Source organism: Phoca vitulina, unplaced genomic scaffold, assembly GCF_004348235.1.
Source record: "Phoca vitulina isolate PV1807 unplaced genomic scaffold, GSC_HSeal_1.0 scaffold20, whole genome shotgun sequence".
Lineage (NCBI taxonomy): Eukaryota > Metazoa > Chordata > Mammalia > Carnivora > Phocidae > Phoca > Phoca vitulina.
The window spans coordinates 10434192-10459602 of record NW_022589723.1 but is presented as its reverse complement, the minus strand read 5'-3'; the positions used below and the strand labels follow the sequence as shown (position 1 = coordinate 10459602).

The 25411-nt window shown below is 45.5% G+C and overlaps 1 protein-coding gene across 1 annotated transcript in view; it reads left to right on the top strand.

Annotated features, from left to right (window-relative positions):
• The window catches only part of EHD4 (EH domain containing 4), a 78875-nt gene that overhangs the window by 27896 nt on the left and 25568 nt on the right, over positions 1-25411 (top strand). Inside the window, exon 3 of the mRNA XM_032417274.1 lies at positions 1060-1157. Coding sequence (XP_032273165.1) covers positions 1060-1157 — 98 coding nt within the window. The remainder of the gene's footprint in view (positions 1-1059; positions 1158-25411) is intronic.

Below are 25411 nucleotides of genomic sequence, written 5' to 3'. Positions count from 1 at the left end.
CTACCAGAGATCCACCTTGGGTGGATCTGCTGCCTGGGTGAAAGTATCAAAGTGTTTCCCTCTGCTACTCTAGAGTTACTCTAGAGTAACAGCTAAAAAGGATCTCACCGGTCCCCATCCAAGTGTCTCCATTTACACATAAGGACACAGGCCCAGAGCTGGGAAGCCCTTGTCCAGGGTCCCACAGCAAATTATTGGCAAAGGCTGAGCTGAACCTGAACCCAGTCTGCTGACCTAAAGGCCAAATTTTCCTCCCACGCCACTCTGCTTCCGTGGGGCTGAGGCCGGGGCAACTGACTTCAGGGGGATCGGGATGAGAAGGAAGAAATGGTATCAGGCAAGTGAGGGCCAAGGAAGGAGGCTTGAGATGCTCGGCCAGGACTCTCCCGCACCCCTGCCACTTTGTCCACTCTTAGGGTACCCCTTGGACTCCAAGGCACCTGGAGGATTTGGAGTGTTGCCCACAGGTGCTTGCCCCTTGCTGGGCCTGAAGCCACATGGGCACTGGACTTCCATGGTCACACCAGGGAGTAGGCGGCACGGCTGGACAGGGAGCTTAGGGTACTCCAGCACAGTGGGGCAGTGACCCCGAAGGAGGCATGGTATGCCCTGGGAGAAGAAGCCCAGGATGCTTGGGCAAGGAGCAGCATGGAGAAGGGGCAGGTGAGGCTGATGGGCTTTGGATCAGTCTGACCTGGTTTTAAGGCCCAGCTCTGAGTGATGCTGAGTAAGTTACTTCTCTGATGTTAACGGGAATTTCTTCCTCAAGGGGTTACTCTGAGGAGCAAATGAAATGATGTTTGTAAAATATCTAAGTGTTCCGTAAATATCAGCTAAAATCAAAATTAACGGTTAAGGATCTGGTGGCAGGTAGCAGCAGGTACCTTCCCATACCTGCCCCTGGTCCAGCGCCTGGTCCCTGTGGCACCAGCGGAGGTGCTGTCAGTCCCCTGCAAGTCCCCACTTTAGGGACAACGTCAGTAACCTTGAGAAGCCAAGGAGCTCCTCTGAGCTCGGAGATGTGCAGTTCCTGATCCCACCTTGATCCTTTTTTTCCAGATTCATGTGCTCCCAGCTGCCCAATCAGGTCCTGAAGAGCATCAGCATCATCGACAGTCCCGGCATCCTGTCTGGGGAGAAGCAGCGCATCAGCCGAGGTCAGTGCCCACCCCTGGCCCACCCCTCCTCTGCCACTGCTGAGGCTACCTTCGTGTCAGCAGAGGATTTCAGTCTCAAGGGGATTCTATTCACCCTCCCAGGATGCCCCCAGCAGCCCTGGACAGCCCAGGGGTCCAGAGCTGGAGGGGCCCCAAGAAACAACCAGGAGGCGTAGATAACATCAAAGGTTCTGCATTTCAACTGAGAAACCTTCTGGAGTGTTAGTTGCAATCTCTTAGTTCCTCTAAACGCTGCCGTCTACCACTAGTACCCACCCCACGTAATTCTTCTGAGTTTGGGAGGGGACATACATTTCGCTACTAACCATTCCCTTGGACGCATATGACAACAAATAAAGGAGATGAGTAGTCACTGCAAAGGAGAGAAGCCCCGCCCACCACTCTTCCTCCCTCCCCAGTCAGCAGCGTCCCATGCTCATGGCCTCCGCGGCACCCTTCCCATGCGTCAGCCTTTGTCGTGGCGCCAGACTGCTCCGTACGCTGGGGATGCAGCAAAAACAGGCCGAGGCTCTGCCCTCGAGGACCTCACGTTCTCATGGGGAAGACAGACATCGAGCCAGTTATCACGGGGAAACAGAAAGTGAGAACAGAGATGGAGCGTTTATCAGGGTGGAGGGGCGACTGGCCTGGCCTTGCAGTGTTGGGAAAGTCTCCCCAGTGGAGGCGACATCTGAGCCAAGACCTAGAGGGTGAGCAGGAGTTACCTAAGGGAGGCCGTGCGGTCGGGGAGGAGAGACTGGAAGGCGTTCAGAGGAGATCTGTGGAGCATAGAAAATGCTTGAGAAGTGACGTCTGGGCTTCTTCAGCCTTCAGAAGGCTGAGCCATAACCATTTCTGGGCCTGTCCGTGTGGCTAAACAGATGGGCCTGCTGTCTCCCCTGCCCCCGCTGGAGAAGGGGCCCTCGGGGGTGGCCCAGAGGACACAGCTTACTCCCAGTGAGGTAGCCTGACCCGGAGGGCACTAGGTCGGATTCCTGTAGTCACAGAGGCAGGTCAGGTTCCCCTGGCCCTGGCCCCTGAAACAAAGGACAGTCCTTTGAGGCTTTGCTGGGAGGGAAAAGATGGAGCAGATGACTTGCTGCTGTCACTTGTCCCAGATAAGTCTTCACAACCCCTTGAACAACAAGCCAGTAAAACCATGTTTAGAAGTGCCAGGGTTGAGCGGTGATGTGCCTGGGATCACAGCCCCAGGTCCTGGGCAGGCAGTGAACTACCCCAGCACGCATGAAGCAAAAGCTACGTAGGCCGTGGGGACACTCCCAGGAGCTAGAAAGCAAGGTCCACAAGATGGGTAAAGAAAGGCTCTTGAGGCTTCTAAGCCCTCCTTTCTCATGGCATTTCGGGAATGCTGACTGCAGCCTCCATGGACTCGCGGAGAGCTGGGTCCTGCCTTGCTGTGCCTTCACCCATTCGGTCAGGGACTCTGTGGGCCATTAGGCCACCCTGAGGCCTCCAAGAACATTGCTTATAGAGAAAAACAGCGTAATACTCTTCTTCGCTCATAAATATCTGTTAGTTTTATTTCCTGTTGTAAAAGTAACGTTTGTTGTAAAGGAGTCAAGCAATGAATAGGGATGTACAAAATCTCTCTGTCACAATTAACAATTGTTAATGGTGTGCTCCAGCTCCGTACAGACTTTTTCCTGCACATGTACAAACATACCATTTTTAACCAAAATGCCATTTCCCAGCACATTTTCTACAACTTGATTTTTCTTGCCATAATGGTCTACCACAGACAGTATTCCATGCCAGTATAGCCAAATTACTTTATTCCTCTTAACAGCTGCTTAATTTCCATCAAAGGGATATAACACCCTTTATTTAACTAATTTGTGGATATAGGGATGGTTAATAATTTTCTACTGTTACAAAGTGTGCTATAGGTAGACGTCAGTTTTGTATCTTTATGCCTCAGTGCCAATAGATTTTTTTTTTTTAAAGCCAGTTTAGGATCACTCATTTGGCCCCATCAAAGTTGCTCTGCAGATAAAATGTTTTATTTTAAGAGGAAAGTAAAGCAACTCCATGTCCCTCAGCTTTTCCGAGCTGTCCGTCTTTTACTGCTACTATCACATGGCCAATTCTAATCGTCCATATTCTTCAGGGCTTCTCCTTTGCTCAGTAATTACGATTGTCTTTCAGACTGTAGCTCCTTTATAGCATGGCAGACTGCTTCTGCGAGGCTTTGAGGACCAGTTCTTTTTAACCCTTTATAGCAATCTGACTCACATCCTGGTCTGACTTATGATGGCATGCACTTACTCACATCCCGTGCACAGAAATAGTACACATGGTTCCAAGCAGTCGGTGCTCGGCGGCCCCTGCCGCCCTGACAAGACAGAGCAGCTGTTGGGCAAGGACCAAGAGCTGCTAAGGATGACGGCACTCTGCACCAGGGCTGGCGTTCCCAAGCTTGAGTACCAGCCTGTGTTTGGGACAGTTGGTGGCTGGAGTCCCTCAGCTCTCAGTTTCAACACGTTAACTCCGAAGAGTCTATACTACTTTAAACCTGCTTCAACTTAAACTGTTGCACACAGTGCTGCATTCCCACTCATTCTCACGCTGCTTCCATCCCTCCGGCCTCGTAAATCACGGCACCACCTTCGCCAGTCGCTTATGTCAACATTGGATGAGGGAGGAGATCCAAATTGTGACCCCGCAGGACATTTGAAACATCTGCCATTGACTTTATTGGTGGGGCTCTGGCTTCCTTATGGGTATTCTGTCTCTAAAAGAGGAAAGATAACAGCTGCTGTGCCTTCTGCTTATCCCTTGGTGCAGTTGATGGATTAACCCTCAAGAAGCAGAGTCTCATAAGGCAGATCCCTCTTACACATCTAAAGAGTCTCTTTAGGTGTGTATCCATAATAGCAGTATGAGAACAGCCACCATATTGAGCCCTTGCTCCATGTCTACACTGTGCTCATCATTTGGGATTTGCTGTCTATGTTAAACCTGCTGATACTCATGCACTGACAGAAGCTCAGCCCTGGTCAAGTAAACCCCACTTGCCCTCCCTTTCCTGGGAAAGCAGAGCCTTCCAATGGATCGTGAGAGCCTTTTCCCCAGTGACTAGGCAGATGGGTGACTGAGCTTGATGTCTGGGGAGTGGACAGGGGAAACACTGTTGACAGGGTGCACTTGTGGAGCATAGGTTCAGAGGATGAGTGCTCTGGACAGTCGCTGAAGGCTGCAGATGCTGTGGGACCCAGTCCACCCTCTAGCTGCAGGACTGTGCGGCCCTGGCTGACAGTGAAAGCATGCTGGACAGGCAGTGCAGCTGCAGGAGGAGGTGGGGAGGGTTGGTGACTGCTGAGCCCCCCAGGAAGACTCGCTGACTCCACCACACCCAGAGTTCTCCCCATCAGTAGGGGACAGGGCAAATGGCAGGTGGGATGGTAGAGCGTTGCGCTGCCTTGCGGGGGTTCGAATGAGGAAGGAGGGACTTGAACTTGGAGAGCTGGCCTCACATCATCATTGGCATTCCCCAGGCACCCCTAGGGCACTGCCCAGGTGTCCAGAGCTCTGGGGACCAGATGGTCAGTTAGGGTGTAGCTCCAGGAAGGAATCCTGATGCCTTAGTGGTGAAAGCAAAAATGGGGACTCTGAACATGGGGTTCAGTAACATATCTCACCTCACCAGTGGCTCCATTTTTCCTGGCTCATTCCTCTCGCTCATGATATCATAAGACTGGTTCCTTTTTATCCGGTGCTGAGTAGAGGGGGTAAGTGTAATTACAAGGAGGACATAACGTTCACAGTCATGGCTCCTCTCTAGGCCAAAGTCATAGGTGGTGGGAAGAAACATTTGACATTTCTACATGATAGTTCATATTCTGTGGTGTCAGGTTTGAGGCAAAACATGGCAGACTCACTCTTATGTTAGAAGTGACCTTTACCAAACAGCAAGTGTTGGCGAGGAGGTAGAGAAAAGTAACCCTCTTGCACTGTTGGTGGGAATGCAAACTGGTGCAGCCACTGTGGAAAATAGTATGGAGGTTCCTCAAAAAGTTAAAAATGAAACTACCCTATGATCCAGTAATTGCACTACTGGGTATCTACCCCAAAAAAATACAAAAACACAAATTCAAAGGGATACATGCAACCCTGTGTTTATAGCAGCATTATGTACAATAGCCAAATTATAGAAGCAGCCCATGTGTCCATCAATTGGTGAATGAATAAAGAAGATGTGGTACACACACACACACACACACACAATGGAATATTACTCAGCCATAAGAAAGAATGAAATCTTGCCATTTGCAACAATATAGATAGAGTATATTATGCTAAGGGAAATAAATCAGAGAAAGACAGAAACCGTATGATCTCACTCGTATGTGGAATTTAAGAAACAAAACAAACAAGGAAAAAAAAGAGAAAGAGACAAACCAAGAAACAGACTCTTAATTATAGAGAACAAACTGATAGTTCCCAGAGGGGAGAGAGTGGGGGTATGGGGGAAACAGGTAATGAGGATAAACAAAAAAGAAAGAAGTGACCTTTACCAATTAGGATGTGCCTTAGCACATCCTTGTGTTCAGCAGAATCTTAACATTACCCCTAGAAGTCAGATCACTGGACCCCTTGTGTCCCTACTCTGTGCTTCAGAGTAAAACAAGAAGGCTTAGGCAACACTGGGGAGAGTGTTACCTAAATCCATTTGGGAGCTCTATAAATAAAACCCACAAAGGTGATTGATTTTGGAGCAATTTTTAGTGTACTCCATATGGAAACCCATTACCATTCAGATGTTCCTTAGTTTAATTATAGTTAGCAGAAAATCTTTAGGAACAAAGGATTGAGCTTAGTTACTAAACTGTAGCTTTCTTGGCTGACATAAAAAATATCCATCAAGCCCGGATAAAAATTTCTGATATATTTATAATAATAATTTTATTCTAGTAATAGCTAACTAAAAGTCTGAGGAACATTTCCTGATTCTTTTCTTGTAGCCAATAAAAGAATGTTTGGATTCTTAAGATTTTCTAAATGATCTTCTTGAAAGGTGTGAGTAAGATATGAGTTGGTTCACTCTTAAGAAACATCCTTTGCCCCTGATGACAGCATCCAGGTTTTTGAATTGACGTGATGAGAAAAGAGAGCACATTTACCCACACATCCTTATTTTCCTTCCCACTCTCTTATTATTCTGGCTTCTGGCCTGTTTACTTCCTAAAATATTGTTAATTCATGCTGATCCTAAACATCATCTGGGACTTATTTCTGGACTTGGGCATGAACACAAGTATGTTCCCAACTCCTGGTATGAATCTCTGGGCTCGGGCTCTAATCATAATGCACTGGTCTGACAAGAAGAACACTGTGAAAAATTCTAATGTGGCAACTGGTATACTTGTCCATCTATTTAACATATAAGCATGTGGAAGGTGCTGTTTTAGCAGCGAATAATTATTCTTGTGGTTTCCTGAAAGGATGAGGTTTTGTGTTGCCTTCAACAGACTTCACTTTGGTAACAAGAGTAGTACAATTTTTCTCTTTTAGAAATGTTAATAACACTAAAAGAGAAAAACTCTTGGTCTGAATTTTCCAACAGCTGTGCCTATTCCTCCAAGACCAGTACTTGTCAGTTGAAAATTTGAGAGCATCTTCTGATGTTTAAGTCCTTCATTGTATAATCCCTTCTCATTTTAAGTCAATGAATGAAACGGGGAAGATGGAGGGGAAGGGGGGGCAGAAAATGTCCTGCTAGTAAAAGCAATAAATTATAGTAATGCATGCAACAGAAGGAATCGAAATGTGCTTCAGATAACATGACAATCACATTAGCTTCAACAATCACATTAGCTTCAAAAATTGATGCATGTTTTAACATTTACATACTGACATCCTTAAGTCCTCTTACTTTTAGCAACATTAAGGAAAGCCTTCAAGAGTATAAAGGGCAGGGCGCCTGGGTGGCTCAGTTGGTTAAGCGACTGCCTTCAGCTCAGGTCATGATCCTGGAGTCCCAGGATCGAGTCCCGCATCGGGCTCCCTGCTCAGCAGGGAGTCTGCTTCTCCCTCTGACCCTCCCCCTCTCATGCTCTCTCTCTCTCTCATTCTCTTTCTCAAATAAATAAATAAAATCTTAAAAAAAAAAAAAAGAGTATAAAGGGCATCTGAAGACATGACAGGAAATGTGAACAGGCAATTTCAAGGGTCTGCCAACTCAGCAAAAGCGCCCAAACATAATATCACAAAAGAGCTGACAGACCTGGGCAAAAGAGGCATGCAGCTCCAACCTGGAATTAATGAAGGTGCAGAAAAAATAGAAAAGGTGCAAGCAAACCATAATCAAGGAAACACACCTACTTGACACGTCTTTTGAACTTGAAAGATGAAAGGCCGGAGTTTGAAGGCGGCCCAAGAAAGGAGAGAGAACATTTAGGGGTGTCCCGATAAGACTGACTTCCCCTCTCAGGCTTTGGGACCCACAAGGCCTAGGGAGGAAAACACACACGTGCACAAAGAGGAAGGAGTCTTCTCCCTAAGAGACCAAGAAGGCTTGGAGCAAGATGCTGGCCACGTTCGACTGCAGCGAAGACCCTTCTAAGAAGCGTGGGGAGAGCAGAGAGCTGAAGAGACTTAGGAGGCCAGCAGCTCCCTGCTCGGGCAGCGATGGCAGGTGGATCCTGTCCTTAAGGTGGGCTGCACAGCCTCGGCTCTGAGTGTGAGCGCAGAACTTCATGAAGACTTTCTGAGAGCAGCCTGCTAATGCCTGCTGAGTACCCCTGGAGCAAGGATGTTCAGGCCTTACTTGGGTAGAAATAATAACTGAATAAACGGGGTGGGTGAGGCAGCATTATTCTTTCCCTCATTCTGTTCACCACTCAATTACAGATATAGCTCAGGACCATCCCAGCTTTTCTGCAGCACCAGAGACTGCAATCCCGTGAGCTCCCTGGACATGCAGCCCCAACTCCCCATCCTGTGGTTGCTGCAGGGTTTCTTGATTTTTTGCTTCATTTCTTGGGGTTTGCAGTTCATGCTCTCTTAGCTCCTCTCCTTGTCTGCTGTGGCTCCTCCCAGCCACATTTGAGGCATTCCCAGGCTTCATCAGCATGCCCTTGGACCTTCACCCTTGAATCCAGATGTTGGGCGAACAGGGCCCAGGGGCAAGCCTTGAGGCATGCCAATAGAGACTGACTTCTGGGTTGACAGCATCTCATTAAGGAACAAGTTCCACTGAGATGTACTGAGCCCTTGTGTACCAGGTACCAGGCTAGGAACGGGGAGCGTAGAGATGAACAAGGTACCGCCCCTGGCCTGGAGTGGCTACAGCCTAGTGTGGTCACCCAGCCGGTCACTGATGCACCCAATTGTTATGAAAGGAAGGTGTCACCTCAATAGACTTGTTACCCGTTCAACAAACAGTAAGCCACAAAATGGACACTGTCACTGCCCTTACAGAATTCATGTTCTGATGGGAGAGTCAGACAAGAACAGCAGGTAAACAAATGAACAAATGAATAAATCCTTGTAAATAGTGGTGAAGGCCAGGAAGGAAACGGCTGAGACACTGAGCACAATGAGAGGGACTGATGTGGAGCTGCCCACTCTCTGGAGGTAGGGAGGCCTGGGGCTGAAAGCCCAGAGGGAACCAGCCTTCAGCGTGGGGCGGGGTGAGGTTTTGCAAGTTTTGACTGACCACATTGTCTGTTCAGATATTTCCCACCTGATATATAAAGGATATATAAAATAATAGACGTTCAGCTGTCAGATAATTACAGCTGGATTTCAGTTCCTGAATATTCGTGTTTTCTTTCTCCTCCCACAACCCCCGGGGTCTTTTCTGTGACCTGCCTCAATCAGTCTGTAAACCTGGACTCAAACAAATTGCTTTCCTGGGTCCATCAAGGGATTGAAATCCTGAATGTAGTATAGTGAGAAGCGTGGGCAGTAGCTTTCGACACCCTGGGTTCAGCTCAGCCGTGTACCACTCATGTGGCCTCAGAGAAGTTAGGGGTCTGGAAAAGGAGTGTAATAATACCTCACGCGCCATGTTGTTGTCACTGACTTAACACATAGAAAGCAGAAAACGATGCCCCGCCTAGCACACAGTAAGTGCTCAATACATGTTGGCTGTTCTTATTACTTTCATCATCTCCTTGTATTATTGTTGTTGTTTTTGTGGAAGGCCAAAGAGTTCTCAAAGTCTGAGTTTAATCAGCCTTCATATTGGTGTCTTGCTTCTTAAAGTCTTCTGTCTTATAGAGTAAGAGAAATGTTTGTCAAGTTGTTTGAAATATAGTTTGTTGTTCAGGAACTGAATATTCTATTTTTAGATAAATGTTCCTGCCTTTTTTCCACATATTTCAGTTATGTTATTGATGATTCGCTTTTAAATTTTGAAATCATATGTCCTGCTAACCATAGAAAAGAGATACCACTCTAATCAATCATCCAGTTTAAAAAATATTTGATAGAATTTTAAAATAACAGACAGATATTGTGTGTGTGTGTGTGATCTTTTTGATATTCTTTTATTTTAGAAGTGATGGTATAAAAATTGTGTAGTATTAGGGGCATGCTAGAGACTATTCATTCAACACACATTTAGATTGATTATCTACCGGGTGGCAAGCACTGTCCTAGATGCCAGGATTCAAAATGAGTTAGACACAGGCTTTGGCCAGGGTGCTCATACTCAGCTGGGGTGGATAGACCTGCAAACAAGTCAGGTCTATCCTGTGTGTTACAGGAGTTCCGATCAAGAAGTCCAGTGAGTGGGGACCCCACCAGCCCCCAGTGGGGAATGGGAAATAGGTAATCAGTGAAGCTACTAAGAGAAGGGGCTCTTCTTCTCCCCCTCCTTTTTTTTTCTTTTGGATTTGCATTCTCTCTCTCTCTCTCTTAACAATTTAGTAGGTTTTTTTTATGTATTTACAAAATTGTGCAACCATTACCAAAACAAATTTTAGAACATTTCTATCACCCCAAAAGGAAACTGTACTCATTAGCAATGACTATCAATTCTCCCCCACCCCCCAGACCCTGGCAACCACTAATCTACTTTCTGTCTCTATGGATTTGCCTATTCTGGACATTTCATATAAATGGAATATGTGGCCTTCTTATCTGGCTTTTTTCACTTAGTATTGTGTGTTCAGCATTCATCCATGTTATAATAGGTATCAGTACTTCATTCCTTTTTATGGTTGAATAGCATTCCATTGTGTGGCTCTGTGACATTTTATTAATTCACCAAGTGATGGACAATTGGGTTTCCACTGTTTTGGCCATTTTGAATAATGATGCTGTGATCATTCATGTACGAGTTCTTGTGAAAACATACATTTTCAGTTCTCTTGGGTATTTACCTAGGAGCAGAATTGCTGGGTTATATGGTAACTCAGTGTTTTGAGGAACTCAGTTTTCCAAAGTGGCTGCATCATTTTACATTCCCGCCAGCAGAGTACAAGCATTCCAATTTCTCTACATCCTCATCAACACTGTTGTTTTGATTAGAACCATCCCAGTAGGTATGAAGTGGTATTTCATTGTGATTTCAATTTGCATTTCTCTGACAGCTAATGATGTTGAGCATCTTCTCATGTGCTTTGTTAACCATTTATATATCTTCTTTGAAGAAATGTATATGTAGATATTTTGCCCATTTTTAATTGGATTATTTGTCTTTTTATTGTTGAGTTTTAACATTCTTTATGTATCCTCTATACTAGTCAGATAAATGATTTGCAAATATTTTATCTCATGTCCTGGGTTGTCTTTTCACTGTCTTTATAGTATTGTCTGAAGCACAGAACTTTTTCATTTTAATGAGAGCTAATTTATCTATTTTAATTTTTGTCACTTTGCCTAACCCAAGCTCATGAAAATTTAATCCTATATTTTTTTCTGAGAGGTTTATAGTTCTAGCACTTGGCATTTAGGTCGTTGATCCATTTTAAGTTAATTTTTATATATGGTGTGAGGTTGGGGTCCACCTTGATTCTTTCCCATGTGTATATCCAGTTGTCCCAGCATCATTTGTTGAAAAGACAATAATTTCCTCCATTGAATTGTCTTGGCACCCTTGTTGAAAATCAGTTGGCTATAAATATGAAGGTTTATTTCTGCACTCTCAATTCTATTTCATTGATCTATATGTCTAACCTTATGAAGCAGTGCGTCTTGATCAGGGTAAACGAGCGAGTTCATCAGCCAGCAAGCTCAGGGCCTTATCACATAGGGTGAGGATACAGTGAGGTGATGGTATGAAGCTCCTACCACAGCACCTGTCTGGTGCATAGTCAAGGGAAAGATAACCATGGCTGCCCTTACTATTGTTACCCCTTTCCAGCCAGGAGAAAGGGTATGTTCAAGAACAGGGGGAGATGTGTGAGCTGGGGCCCTTTGGAAGAACGTGCGTTGTACATGTGGCTGGAACATGAGCATGTGGGGGCGGGGGGAGACTGGATTTTGTCCTGAAGGCTGCACAGAATACTGACGAATGAGAGGTAAAGGATGACATGGTAGAGAATTCTGTAGAACAGAACATAGGTCTTCAGGCTCAGATCACGAAGCCATTTTTTATGTTTAGAGCTTGAGCTCAATGCTTGTTTCAGAGCTTTGTTTGAATTTGGCAGCAACAGAAGGGTCCATCCCCAGGGAATGGGGCTGACCACCGATGATTTGTTGGCAGATCCTGTTTTCTGGCAGTGCTAAGGCCAGTTGGGGTGTGAGGTCCTGGACACCACTCGCTCCTTGGGCCTCCCACAGGAAATCCTGGTTCCTTTTTGTTTCGGGGAAGTTTGCTGACAGACGCATTCATGGCTCCTTTTCCGCCACTGCCACAGGAAATTCCACACCACAAGTGTTGCTGCTCCTGTCCCTGATGTGAGCCTGTCATCACTGTGACTCAGAAGGGCATTTGCCAATCCCTGGAAGCTCTTTTTAGTTTTTGTCAATATTTTAAATGCATACTTGATCATGAGGAATGACCACTTCTACCCAAACTTCAAAACTTACCTAGGCTTTTAAATGAAAAACAATTTTTTTTTAGTAGAGAGAAGATCACTTATCTTACTATCCTCTGTGGAGCAGCTCATGATTATCAAACATTTCATAGACATTGGATTACAGAGATTAGTCAGAGAAAATGTTTGCTCCTTACTCTTGAGTAATAATAATAATAATGGCTAATACTTCCACAGCGCATTGTAAATTGCTTTCCATATATTATTAACTCATTTGCTCCTCACAAGAGCTCTATGAGGTAGGAACTATTACCACATTTCATAGGAGAGAAGACTGAGGCACAAAGAGGTTAAGTAACTTGCCCACAGTCCTCTAGAAGTGTGGTAGATAGTCTCAAAAAAATGCCTTCTCCTCCTCCCACCACCCCCACCACCATGAACAGTGCTCCCAATATTCATGCCCTGGTGCAGTCTCCTCCCCTTGAATCTAGGGTGGCCTTCTGACTCACTTTTTGATGAGTAGAATTCAGCAGGAGTGATGCTTGATGACTTCCCAAGTCTAAATCATAAGAAGTCCTGAAGGTTCCAGCTGGATCTATGGGCAGCCAACTGACATCTAAAAAGTCCAACTACCCAGAGACCAATATACTGTGAGGGAAGCCCAGGCTAGTCACATGGAGAGGCCAGCAGGCTCAGGCAGCCTCTAGCCTAGCTGAGGTGAGTGAAAAAGCCATCAAGGACAAGCAGCTCAGCTGAGCCCTCAGATGGTTCCAGCCCCAACTACCATCTGACTGTCACCTCATGACACTCCCCGATGGAGAACCACCCAGCCGAGCCCAGTCAACCCTCAGACCGGAGAAAATACTAAGTTATTATTTAAGCCACTGAGTTTTAAGGTGACTGATAACCAAAGCAGCTAGTAAGTGGCTGAGTGGGATTCAAACCACACAGCCTGGTTCCAGAATGCGTGCTATTAACCGCAAGAGACAAGGACACAAACTGGGGAAACATCTCTCTCTCTCTCTCTTCATCTCTCTCTTACTGTCACACACACAGGGGGCAGCTGGGGAGGGGTACCAGGTGGGGCAAGTTTCCATGTATTTGATGCTTTTCCCCTACAAACACCAAACCTTCTGGGTTTTTTACCTTCAGCAATTGTTGATGGTGTCTTTGGGAAAGACCCACACACACAGCCCTGCATTCTCATTGAAAGGATAGTAGAAAGGGGAAGAGGTTTTCTTCTATTGAATATCTGCCATGCACCAAACTCTGCTAGGTTCCTCCTGGTCCATTTCTTATGTTTCAGGTATCAGGCGCTTTACTTTTAACAGAACAGGATAGACCCTGTCGCGCCTTCCTGGAGTATACACCAGGGAGGGAGACAGAAGAGCAGAAATACAAAACAAATGCAAGTTGAAACAAAGACTTGAAGAAAGTAATTGCTGAGTCCCACAGCAGGGGCGGTCTTACTTTAGATGGGGAGTCAGGGAAGGGGTCTCTGAGGAGGTGACATTTAGGTGAAGACCCAAAGAATAAAAGGACTAGCCTGGCAGGGCATTGGGGGAAGGACATCTCGTAGGCCAAGGCCAAGGGAAGTTAAGCCCTGGCAGGTCCAGGGAAGGCTAGAGGCTGGTGATTAGCTGGGAAGTGGTGGGCAGTGAGGTCGGGAGGGCTTGCTGGGGAGAGCTGTTGGCCTTAGGGAAGTGCATGGATTTTATTCTGGGAGGAATAGGAAGCCATTAAAGGATTATCTTTTTTAACGTTCTCTTGATTACCCAGAATTATGACTATGAGCATCTGGGAGTGTCGCACTGAACAGTAACAGAACCAGCCCTGGGTCTGCCACTTGGCTTGTGTGGGTTTGGCTGATTGGTTGGTTTTCTTTTCCCTGATTATCGCTGTCATTTCTTCCTCTGTGGGACCTGTTCTCAGGTCTCCCTGTCTCACCCCACTTCTGCCCTGGAGTTGATGGGTCTGTGAATGAGGCCAAGAAGCTCTACTGCTGTGATTCTCAGGCCCCAGGGAACTTGTTAACAGGCTACTTCCTGACCTCAGCACAAACAACATGGGGAGTGTGGGGTGGGGTCCAGAAAGCAGCCTGTCCAGGGTGTTGCTGCACACGGATCCCCACTTGGAGGAATCTGGGGTGGTTCTGAGTCTGCCTTCTGAGCCTGCCCTTTCCTGTGTGCTCTGCGCCCCCCGCCCCCGGAGTCAAGTGAGAGAAGAGAGGATTACAAACCTGGGAAAACTACCAAAATGGACTTGAGCTGTGCCCCACATCCCTGTCTTGCCAGCATGAATGCTGCCCTCTTGGAGGATGTAAGTTGAGGGAGGGGGTGTCTTTGGGTGGGGCGGGAGCCCTGGGCTGTGCTCTGTGACTAGCCACCATCCTCCCCGGCGAGGGCTTTGAAAGGAAGCGGAGCTCACTACCCCACAGTGGTCCCTGGGTGACCCGGTGACCATGGTTGCATTAGCTCGTGGGCATCTGACAGGGAGTCCTGGCCTGACACTGCTCTCCTCTGCCTGGGTCTTCACTCCATGGAGGAGCACCCCCCAACGTTTCTGTACTTCTTTGGAAGTTAGGAGTTTTAGGAACCTCTAAAAAAGAAAGAAGAGATTTTTTTAAAAGATGTCTCGTTTACATTTTCAGATGTTTAATAAGTTCACTGCTATAACGAGGACGTTCTTGTTATATAACCTCCATCCCAACTGTTAGGTGTGGCAAAAGCCCTCTCCCCCCAGTCACTGTGCACCAATGGGGGACCCCCCCAGACTGGAGGGTGGGAGTGATAGATTGTAAATGCAGGATTCTAGATGGAAGTGGAGCAGTATAGTGCCGAGCAATACTGACCTGAGACATTTTTCCATTTCTCTGGTGCTTCCCCTTACCAGCGGGGTGACCTGGGCAAGCTACTCCAGCTCTGGGAGCCTCAGTCTCCTCCTCTATAAAATGGGAAGAAGAGTACTTTCCTCACAGAGTTAGACCTCGTGAGGGTCTGAATGATTGGTGTGAATGCTTAAGTGCCCCAGAGACATGAGTAATGAAGCATGCATAGAGTGAGAGGACCCAGAGTATGGCCAGAAGTCGGGTCTCATGCACCGGCATCTGGAGCCGGCAGACGTGGACACATGCTGAAAATAGCAGCGCTTTCAAGGCATCTTTGCTTTCCATGGAAGATGAGAAATATCCTGGGACTTAGACCAACAAGGACCTTGCTATTCCAGGAACCCAAAAAAGGAGAGGGGAGGATAAAGGAAATAGATGGATTTGACAATAGGTGTGTGGAAAGAATGCTTGGAGAATGCAGCCCAGGAAGGGAGCTGGGTGAACCTGCCAAAGACAATGACCCGGAGGAGGTGTTCTCTTGTGGCCGAGGGCCCCGGCTCTCGTCATGTTTCCACTTCTTTTTGCCATAATCTTCTTTCTGGTATCTGGGGATATTTCTCACATGTGCCATGACGCAGTTTCCTTTAGAAACCTCTTCTTCGCCTGGATTATGTCAGTCTCTTTCTCAAAACCACTCCTGCTTGAATCCAAATCACAGTGCAAAGCACAAATCAGACCATTACTCAGCATTTCACGTTTCATTTTGCACAAGTGTGTGTACGTACTTGAGATGAAAAGCTTACGTTACAGAAAGTTAGATGGTGAAGAGTGTCCCAACCACACCCCCAGTTCCTCTCCCAGAGCAAACCCTGTCTGCAGTGTCTCCCAGAGCGGGAGGGTCCCGCACACTGCTCTGCACTGAGAGTTTTCCACGTAGCAGTCAGTGTTGCAGCAGGTCCTTGTCAGGACTTTTAGAGTGTTCCATCATATAGATGTGCCCAAATTAACAGCTGGTATCCTTTTGATGGATGGCATCCAAACTGTGCTACAGAATATAGTTTTGCGCGCAGTGCAAGTATATACGGTTTGCATAGTAGTGTGCAAGTGGAACTCTAAGATAGAAAACAAATGAGCAAAGAAACAAAAACTCAAACAGACTGAGGGTCTGGTTGCCAGAGGGGAAGTGGCCGGGGAATGGGTGAAATTGATAAGAAGTAAAAGGTACAAGCTTCCAGTTATAAAATAAATAAGTCACAGAGGTAAAAAGTACAGCATAGAGAATGTAGTCGATAATGTTATAATAACGTTGTATGATAACTGCACTTATTGGGGTGAGCATTGGATAATGTATTGAATCGTCAAATCACTATATTCACACCTGAAACTAATATAACATTGCATGTCAATTATACTTCAGTTAAAAAAAAAAAGATGCACTTAGTAGTGAAATTACTGAGTCAAATGGAATTGTGGTCTTTTTACGGAGTTAGCCGACGCCAAAATGCCTTTTCTAGAAGATGTACCTACTTACATTCCTGTCAACAATACATCCTCCCCAACTCAGGGCATTACTGATTTTTTTTCCCCTTATCTTCACTTTATCTTTGATAGGTGAATGGCATCTCATTATAATTCTAATTTTCATTTTTATTATTAGGGTGGTTGAGCACCATTGCCTATTTACAAATATTTCAAAGTATTTCCTTTCTGGAGGTATTTGACCATTTTGAAATACTGTTGGTAACTATGTGAACTTTTATTAACTAAAATAATTTAGTCATTTTTTTTTAAGATTTTATTTATCTGACAGAGAGAGCGCACAAGCAGGGGGAGCGGCAGGCAGAGGGAGAAGCAGGCTCCCCGCTGACCAGGAAGCCCAATGTGGGGCTCAATCCCAGGACCCTGGGACCATGATCTGAGTCAAAGCCAGACGCTTAACCAACTGAGCCACCCAAGCGCCCCAATTGAGTCATTTTTTAAATAAAGAACCCAATGTGGATTCACATGGTCCCCACTGACTTGATCTATCTTTCCATCGGTGCCATAAACCCAGAAATAACTAATAGTTTGGCTTTAGGAGCGGGTTAGCCAATAACTTAATGGCTGGCCCTGGTCTTCATGACTGGCTGTTGTCCAAATGCTCACAGAACACTCACGCAACACTGGGATTGTTTAAAAGGAGGAACAGGGCAGGGCAGGGTATTGAGGGTCGGAAGTTGCTTGCAAGCGGTTTGTTGATCCCAAAGTTGTCACCTTCTTGGTTTAACATTTCTCTTGAGAAAAGTGTAGCTTGAAGAAATATTGTCTTTTTGCCTTTCTGAACCACAGAATGACAAGATGTATTGTCAAGGTAGAAGCCTTGTTTGTAAATATTTAGCCTTCTCACACTTGGGTGGAGACTGTGTCTCATTGGCCTTTTGCCTCGAGAAAATCCAATACAAGTACAAACTGACTGTCTGATTTATAGATGTATTGTGAGAGGCTTTCTTGCTTTACGTACACAACGCCCACTTGAAAATGAGGAATGGGCAATCTCTAGGTGTATGACACTTGATTCCTGGATTCACTTACTTCTATCTTAGAAGGGTGGATCTGATGATCTCTTAAGCATTCTTGAATGCCTCAAATTCTGTGACTTTTCCTCTGGTAATTTCAGCACAGAGGTGTTGGCAGTTGGGTGACAAATTATACTTCAGAGCAACTAAAGACCCTTGTGGAAATATGCAAGGACCTTCCAATCAGCCCTGTGTGCCATAGTACATGAGTCCAGTGGTACAAAGAGAGTAAAATGAAACTTGTTACTTGATAATTTTTTCCCTTAGATTAGTCATTGGGTATTCCTGTAGCCAGCTGAGCGGTTTTATGTTCTTATGCTGGTACTATAACTAGCTGATATCTAGTATAGTTAATTTAAGATCTGGAAAGAAAAAATTCTTATTGATCATCTAACCCATCTGATTTATGTAGAAACTGAGGCCCAGCGAAGCGAAATGGCTGAACCAGGCTCCAGAACTTGGGGGATTTTCTTGGTAAATTTTCACCAACCTCTCTCTCTGGCAAAGAGACTAAAATGCCACACAGTGTTGCTGTCTCCTTCCGGGGCCCAGTGCTCTTTAAATGGACTTGCTTCTTAACCTCATTTTTAGTCTGAGATGGAAAACGAGATATGAAACCCAATTTCCCCCTTTGACGTGGTCACCTGACCAGAGGCCGTGGCGTTCATCAGGCTAAATATTCAAATGAAGCCTTTCTCTGTTCCCCACCTGTGTGCGGGATGGTGTGATCCCATGATGTGAGCGGCCTTGGGGGTCACATGGCCCCCATCTGCCCCATTGTTATTTTTACAGCAGCCCCAGAGGAAAGAGAGAGGCTGTGAGGTTGGCTTGTTTATTTTAGGAGGAAACAGGCACCGATAAATTCGTTCAGAGAGTTTTGAACTAAATTCCAAAGGAAGAAGGAGTTGGGAGTGGAAATAGGGGATAAACAACACCAAGCCCCTCCAAGGACAGATTTGGTCCTTGGTTTTATTTCAACTGTGGTATGTTCAGTGGCCAAACCCCCTTCAGGCCAGGCACAGTCAGACAGGGAGCTCTGCAACCACAGGGATTTTCTTGTAGCCAGTTACACTCTCCAAGAGGGGGCCACCACCAACTGAACACTTTGAGGTGAACGCACCCTGAACCCCTCCATGGTGTGCGCCCGTAGGGAGGCCCCTGTTCCTCTTCCCTGGCAGTCTTGGATCTCCAGGACAGGCTTTAGGATCAGCCCCTCCCCCACACCCAGCGGGAGCCTGGAACCCTTCCCCCACCCCACTGCTGCCCCCGCCTCCACTTACCCCCACCGCACCCCACCTGTGCATCTGATCAGCTTGGGGTGAGGGGAAGCAGAGAGGGCAGCAGGAGCAGAGTGTCTGTGACTCATCTCCCTACCAGCTTGTTCCCACTGCTCTGGCAAGTACAGCTGATCCAGGGCCGACTCTTCCCCCAGAGGTTACCTGTAACTAACTGCAAAGACAGTACTTCACCCTCAGGGTTTCTTGAGATAGTGATAGGCTGGAAAATGCTAGAAATCCAGACCCTCGCTAAACACCATTATAGAAGAAAAGGAAAGCCTTCCTCAGTGATATTGTTAGCCCAGTCACATAGGGACCAATAATCTTTACAATATGCTTATTCTTTTCTTATTACAAAAATAGTATATATTTATTGTAGGACACTTATAAAACTACTTTACTTTTAAAAAGATCAAAAAGAAAAAAATAAAAATCACCTCGAATGCCACCATCCTGGCATACCTGTGGTGCCCTGCAGTGGATAAAAGCACAGGCTCTGGGATGCAAGTCCCTGGGTGTGAATCCTGGCTCTCCTAGGAAATAGCTGTGTGACCTTGGGTAAGTTATTTAACCTCTCTGAGTCTCTGTATCCTCACCTAGAAAATAGGGATAACGATAGCCCCTGTTTCATGGGGTTGTTGTGAGGATTAGGAGAGATTATGTTGGTAGAAAGTGCAGGAATGTTGAGAGAGCTCAGTAAATATTTGCTGCCATCGTTTATTTTGAGCTATCATTCTGTACCCAACCCCAGTCACATTTTCAGAAACAGCCTTTTCCAGTTGCAAAGTAAACCCAGCCTGAAAACAATACAAGGACTCCTCGCACATGTTTAACTGAAGTGGCTGCTATTGTTAACCGAAGTGACTATTTTTGAAAATGTATATTTAATACCTGAGCAATCCCAGATATTTGATGTTTATTTTGAGGTTATTTGTACTTCCTATAATTAGTAACAGCTCTTTTTTTAGAAACTCACAGCACTGTTTAAGCCTTGCCTTCTAACTTGCTAAAAATCAGTTATGCTTCTTGTTCACTTCAGTTCATTAATCAAATTTATTTTATTGTTTTAGATTTTATTTATGTACATTGATGTGTACATATGTATTGTAGTAAGAACACTTAAAATGCTGTCCACCCTCTTAAATTTTTAAGTGCACAGTACATTATTGTTAATTATACGCACAGTGTCATACAGCAGAACTTACTCCTCTTGCTTAACTGAAACTGTGCCTGTTGCTTAGTAATTTCCCATCCCCCTCCTCCCCCCCCCCACCTGGCAACCACCATTCCACTCTACGATTACGGGAGTTTGAGTATTTTAGATTTCCTTGTATAAACAGAATCATGTAGTATATTTCTTTCTATGAGTGACTTATCTCACTTAGTGTAATGTCCTCCAGGTCCATCCATGTTACAGAATTTCCTTTTTTAAGGCTGCATCATATTCTATTGGTTGGCTAAACCACATTTGTGTTAGCCATTAGTCTGCCAAAGACATTAAGGTTGTTTCCCTATCTCGGCTATTGTGAATAATGCTGCAATAAACATGGGAGTGCTAATAATTCTTTGAGATGCTGATTTAAATTCTTTTCAATTTAATTCTTCTGAATTAATCCCAGAAGTGGGATTGCTGGATCATATGGTAGTTCTATTTTTAATTTTTTGAGGAATAACCCAAATTTATTGGACACCTACTCTGTTCAATAGTAGGTACGGAGTACTGGGTGTACAGTGAGAGATCGAGTCTCTGCCCTCATAGAGTTTCTGTCTTATTATCACCAAATAAATATATCACCGGAAAGTGTAAGTGTTACTAAAGAAAAGTCATTGGTGCTATAAGAATACATCACAGGGAACCTGATTCAGACAGTACAAAGTGTTCTGTGGTGCGCTTTTGGGTTCTAAGCATGATTAAGACTTGGCCCCTGCTCTCGGGCTGCTTATAGTTTAGTGGATGAGCTGTGGCAGAGCACAGACCCTCTTGGGAGGAAATGGGGAAGGTGGGTCTGTTCTACTCAGGTGGGGGAAGGCCTCCAAGAGGGAAGTGACCCAGAGGAGAGGGTAGCTGGAGACGAAGAGAGAGCAGGGCATCCTAGGCTGAAGGAAGTCTGGGCAAAGGTGCAGAGGCAGGAGACTGCAGGAGGCCTCTGAAGAGGGGCAAAGAGCCCCTGTGGTTTATGGGGTGGGGAGCGTGCGGCTTAGTAAGAGACCCTGAGACAAGGCTAGAGAGGGAAGGTGGGAGCTAGTCATGGAGAATTTGCAAACATCTCTTCTAAAAGTAATCAGGGCACTCAATGTTTTGGGGATTATCTCCAAATTCTGAGAAGGGGTGGGGACATTTGAGAGCTGGATTGGAGAGGAAGGAGCCTTGGGACAAGAAGTACAGTTTAGAGGTGCTCCCAGCACACTCTTGGTGTCTTTCTGGACGGTCTGCACTGGACAGTCACCTAGGTGCTGGAGGGACACAAAGATGGACATGATGCCGAAGGGACCTCCAGGAGAGAGGCTGGGGTTACCCAGACAAATAAGCACAGTAAGAGCTGTGGTGGGGTTTTGAGTGGCCTGGCATGAAACGGGAGCTGTGGGCTGTAGAAGGGGCAGGTCTGTGACCCGCCAGAGAGGACAGGTCTGAGCTGAGTCTTGGACCGTGTCCAACTGGGCAAGTGGCTTCATCCACCCCAAGAATGGGGCCAGGGGCATGGGCAGGGAGAACCCAGCCTCCATTCTGGCTGGTACTCCATTGTCTTGTATCCTTTTATTGACACACAGCTTGTTTAAAACTCATGTAATTAGCAACTTGGCTCTGGGAAGAAATTTAAGCATTTTGTTTTCTGTTCTATTAAAAACAGACTGCCAAATTAGTTTTCTCAAGGCCCCCACCCTATATTTACCTGAGCCAGGGGGCAACAATCTCAGATGTCATTTCCTGGTGGGTCCCTTTGGATGGAGACCACAGCTTCCACGGGGGCTGTGATGGAAGCCCCTGATTAGGTGGAAGGGGCCCCTTCCTTCCTTCCCCCTCCCTTTGTTCCCAGAACGTGGAGCCAGGATGCCAAGCTGGGATCTTCCACAGGACAAATTCTCTTTCTCAGCTCCCAAAGCTATAGAGCTTGTGGGTCCTTTTGCGAAGATAGAAACTACATTTTTAACCAATTGGGCTGATGACATCTCTGTTTTGTTCTAGACTAATAAAATTTCCATTAGATCTAATAGAACTGAGATGTCTATAATTGAATGAATAAATTTTAAAAATACATTGAGCACCATGGGGACAAGTGTGTTATGATGTGGATTCCTGTGCCTTCCATACATACTCATTAATACAAGCATACATGCACTACCCCACATGCATGCATGTGCACACACACACCCAGGTGTGTATGTACCCTAGGCTCTGGTGCATTCGCCCTAGCTAGAACGGATTCTCAAACTCAGAGCATTCTCATCCCTGATCATCACTGTGGGAGACTCACTTATCACCTTGGCTAGAAGGTAGGACATTTGTGAAATTACACAACTCTCAAAGTTCCAGTGGATGAGCCAAATTTTACATTAACCTTTTTGGGGAAGGCTGATTTCGACTAAAGCCTAGGGCTCCTGCTTTAGCTGCATTCAACTCTTTACCCAGCCAAATGCGCTACATATTCCCCTTGATGAACAGATTTCAACTTCCTGGTCCATCCAGCAGTTTGTGGAGATGTGTATCTTCAAACAAGTTTAGCAGCCTTGAGTTCGTTCTCTCTTCATTTCCTTTTCTTTCTAATTTTTTTTTAATTTTTTAAAGTCATTCTTATTGAAGTAGAACATAATAATGCACTCATTTTAATTGTCCAGTTTGGTGAGTTTTGACCAGTGCACCCACCGCCATCATCAAGAAATAGAACCTTTCCATCCCCCTGAGAAGTTCCTTCTTTGTCCGTGCCACTTTGCAGTCAGTCCCAGCCCCACCCTCAGCCAGAGGCAACCACTGGCCTGCTCCTGGTCCCTGTAGCTTGGTTTTGCCTGCTCTAGAATTTCACATAAATGGAATCCTACAGTGCGTACTCTTTAGTGTCTGGCTTCTCTCACTCGGCTTGGTGTTCCCGAGATGGCCCCGCGTGGGCTGCGCACGTCAGTAGCTCATTCCTTTTATTGCTGAGCACTAGTCCACTGGTACAGTTTATCCATTCACCTGTTGAGGGACATTTGGAATGTTTCCAGTTCGGGGTTAGTATGGATAAAGCTAGCAGCCTTTGTTTTATAGAAGTATGTCCCTCAGCAAGTATTCCAAGCACATCCTAGGCATTTGATAATTATTAATTAATCCATTTTGACTTTTGTGTTTGAAATGTATTGTTACATTTCTAAATGTTGAGTGTACTTCTAAATTCCAGAGAGAGGCGTTCCAAAAGCTTGTGTAAAGCCAGTTCTGGGAATTTTGAACACAGTTTTCCACAGAAAACACTCAGTCCTTCAGGAAGCGTGTACTGAGGCCTGCCCTTGGTGACCACTATCTTGGTGCTGTAAGGAGCAGGGTAAAAAGGGCCCCTACCCTTGGGTGTTCACGGCCCAGTGGGGGACACAGCTGTGACCTCAGATGGTTCAGGTCTCTGGGGAGCTATTAGATCCCAGTGGGAGCCCAGGAGCAGGAGGTGACTTTTCAGAGGCAGAGTCTGTGATAATTCCTCTCAGAAGTGAGCAGCAGGTGGAATGGGCTGTTAGAACTACAGAGCGTGTCTGGACCAAAAACAGGCAACTCCAGGGGCGCCTGGGTGGCTCAGTCGTTAAGCGTCTGCCTTCGGCTCAGGTCATGATCCCGGAGTCCTGGGATCGAGCCCCACATCGGGCTCCCTGCTCAGCGGAGAGTCTGCTTCTCCTTCTCCCTCTGTCTACCACTCTGCCTACTTGTGCTCTCTCTCTGTAAAAAAAAAAAAAAAACCAAAAACAGGCAACTCCAAATGTAATGACACTGTGTAGGCTGTAGGCCAAACAGAACAGCAGCCGAGGGCCACATTCAGTCTCAGGGCCACTGGTTTCCACTTGAAATTGTAGGTCTGTCACAGACCCAGTTAGCACAGTGTGACTGAACGCAAGCTGGTAAGAGAGACCTGACCACCCTCTGTAACTGCATCTTTGGGAAAATTCATTACTCTCCTCCCACTGGGTACAATGTATGCCCTGGTTATCCCAGCCAGTATGGCTATGCACAGGACTTTTATAAGCCAGGAAGTATCTGTGATTAGAATCATAGCTTTATTTTAGGAGCAACCCAGGGTCTTTAGGACCAACTGGTAGAGCTTCACCCTTTGAGGGTCCACCAGCTCTATTTATAAAATATGGGCGGTTCTCTGCTAAGTCGTATCTTCTGTTAGCTATCTTCTGAGCGCTGATTGTTTCACTTGGCTCAAGCATCCTAGCGCTGTCACCTTTACCCTAATTGTGTTTTCTCCATGGCTGCGGACTATACTTGGCCCCAGCCAGGCATCCTTCAACATTTACTGCACTCGCACCATGCACCCGTTGCAAAGGTTTTTTAAATAACCAGTAGATAACATTTTGGAGAGCTTTCTAGATGTCAGGATGATTCAAATGTTTCTCATCTGTTAATTCCACAGCCCCATGAGGTATGTGGATGCTATTATTAGCCCCATTTTGTTTATTTTTATTTTTTTTAAAGATTTTATTTATTTACTTGAGAGAGAGAGAGCATGAGATAGGGGAGGGTCAGAGGGAGAAGCAGACTCCCCGCCAAGCAAGGAGCCCGATGTGGAACTCGATCCCGGGACTCCAGGGTCATGACCTGAGCCAAAGGCAGTTGCTTAACCAACTGAGCCACCCAGGCGCCCAGCCCCATTTTACAGATGAGGAAATGAGGCACAAAGAGGTTAAGTAACTTGCCCCAGCTCACAGAACTAGTAAGTGATGGAGCCAGGATTAGACCTGAGGCAGCCTGAGTCCAAAGCTTATACTCTTTTTCTTTTTTTTCCCCAGCTTTACTGAGGCATAATTGACAAATAAAATTTGTGTATATTGAAGGTGTACAACACGATTTAATGTACATATACAGTGACATGATTACTACGATTAAGCTAATTAACACATCCATCACCTTACCTAGTTACCACCTTGTTTCTAATCGTATGTAATTTGTATTAACTTTACACGGTATAAAAATAATGTATTTGCAAAAACAGTAATGTTGATGAAAACATTAATAGTACCCACCCCCAGACTTATGAAGATTAAATAAATTAATGTCTGTACACTGAATAGAACAATGCCTCAGTAAGCATATTATTACCATTAGCCATTATTATTATTGTCTGTAACTTTCCAATTTTGATCACCCTTATACTTACTGTTAAAGCAGAATTATTCATGGCCCTCTTTACAAGTTGATCATAGAGTTCCCTATCATTAATAATGTACACTATCTTAAATAACTTGTACTCACAAGTTCAGTGAACAAAACCACTGATTATATGAGTTTATGAGTAATGATCTGATAGTAGAAGATCATGTGTATAAGCACATAGTATTCTCTCAGAAATTCTTGAATGAGGAAATTCAGCTATGCTACCATCAATAAATTTCACTGCAATTGTCTATTTTGTTCTTTCTCCATTCTTTATTAGCACCTAGATCTTTCCCCACTGCAAGATAAGAA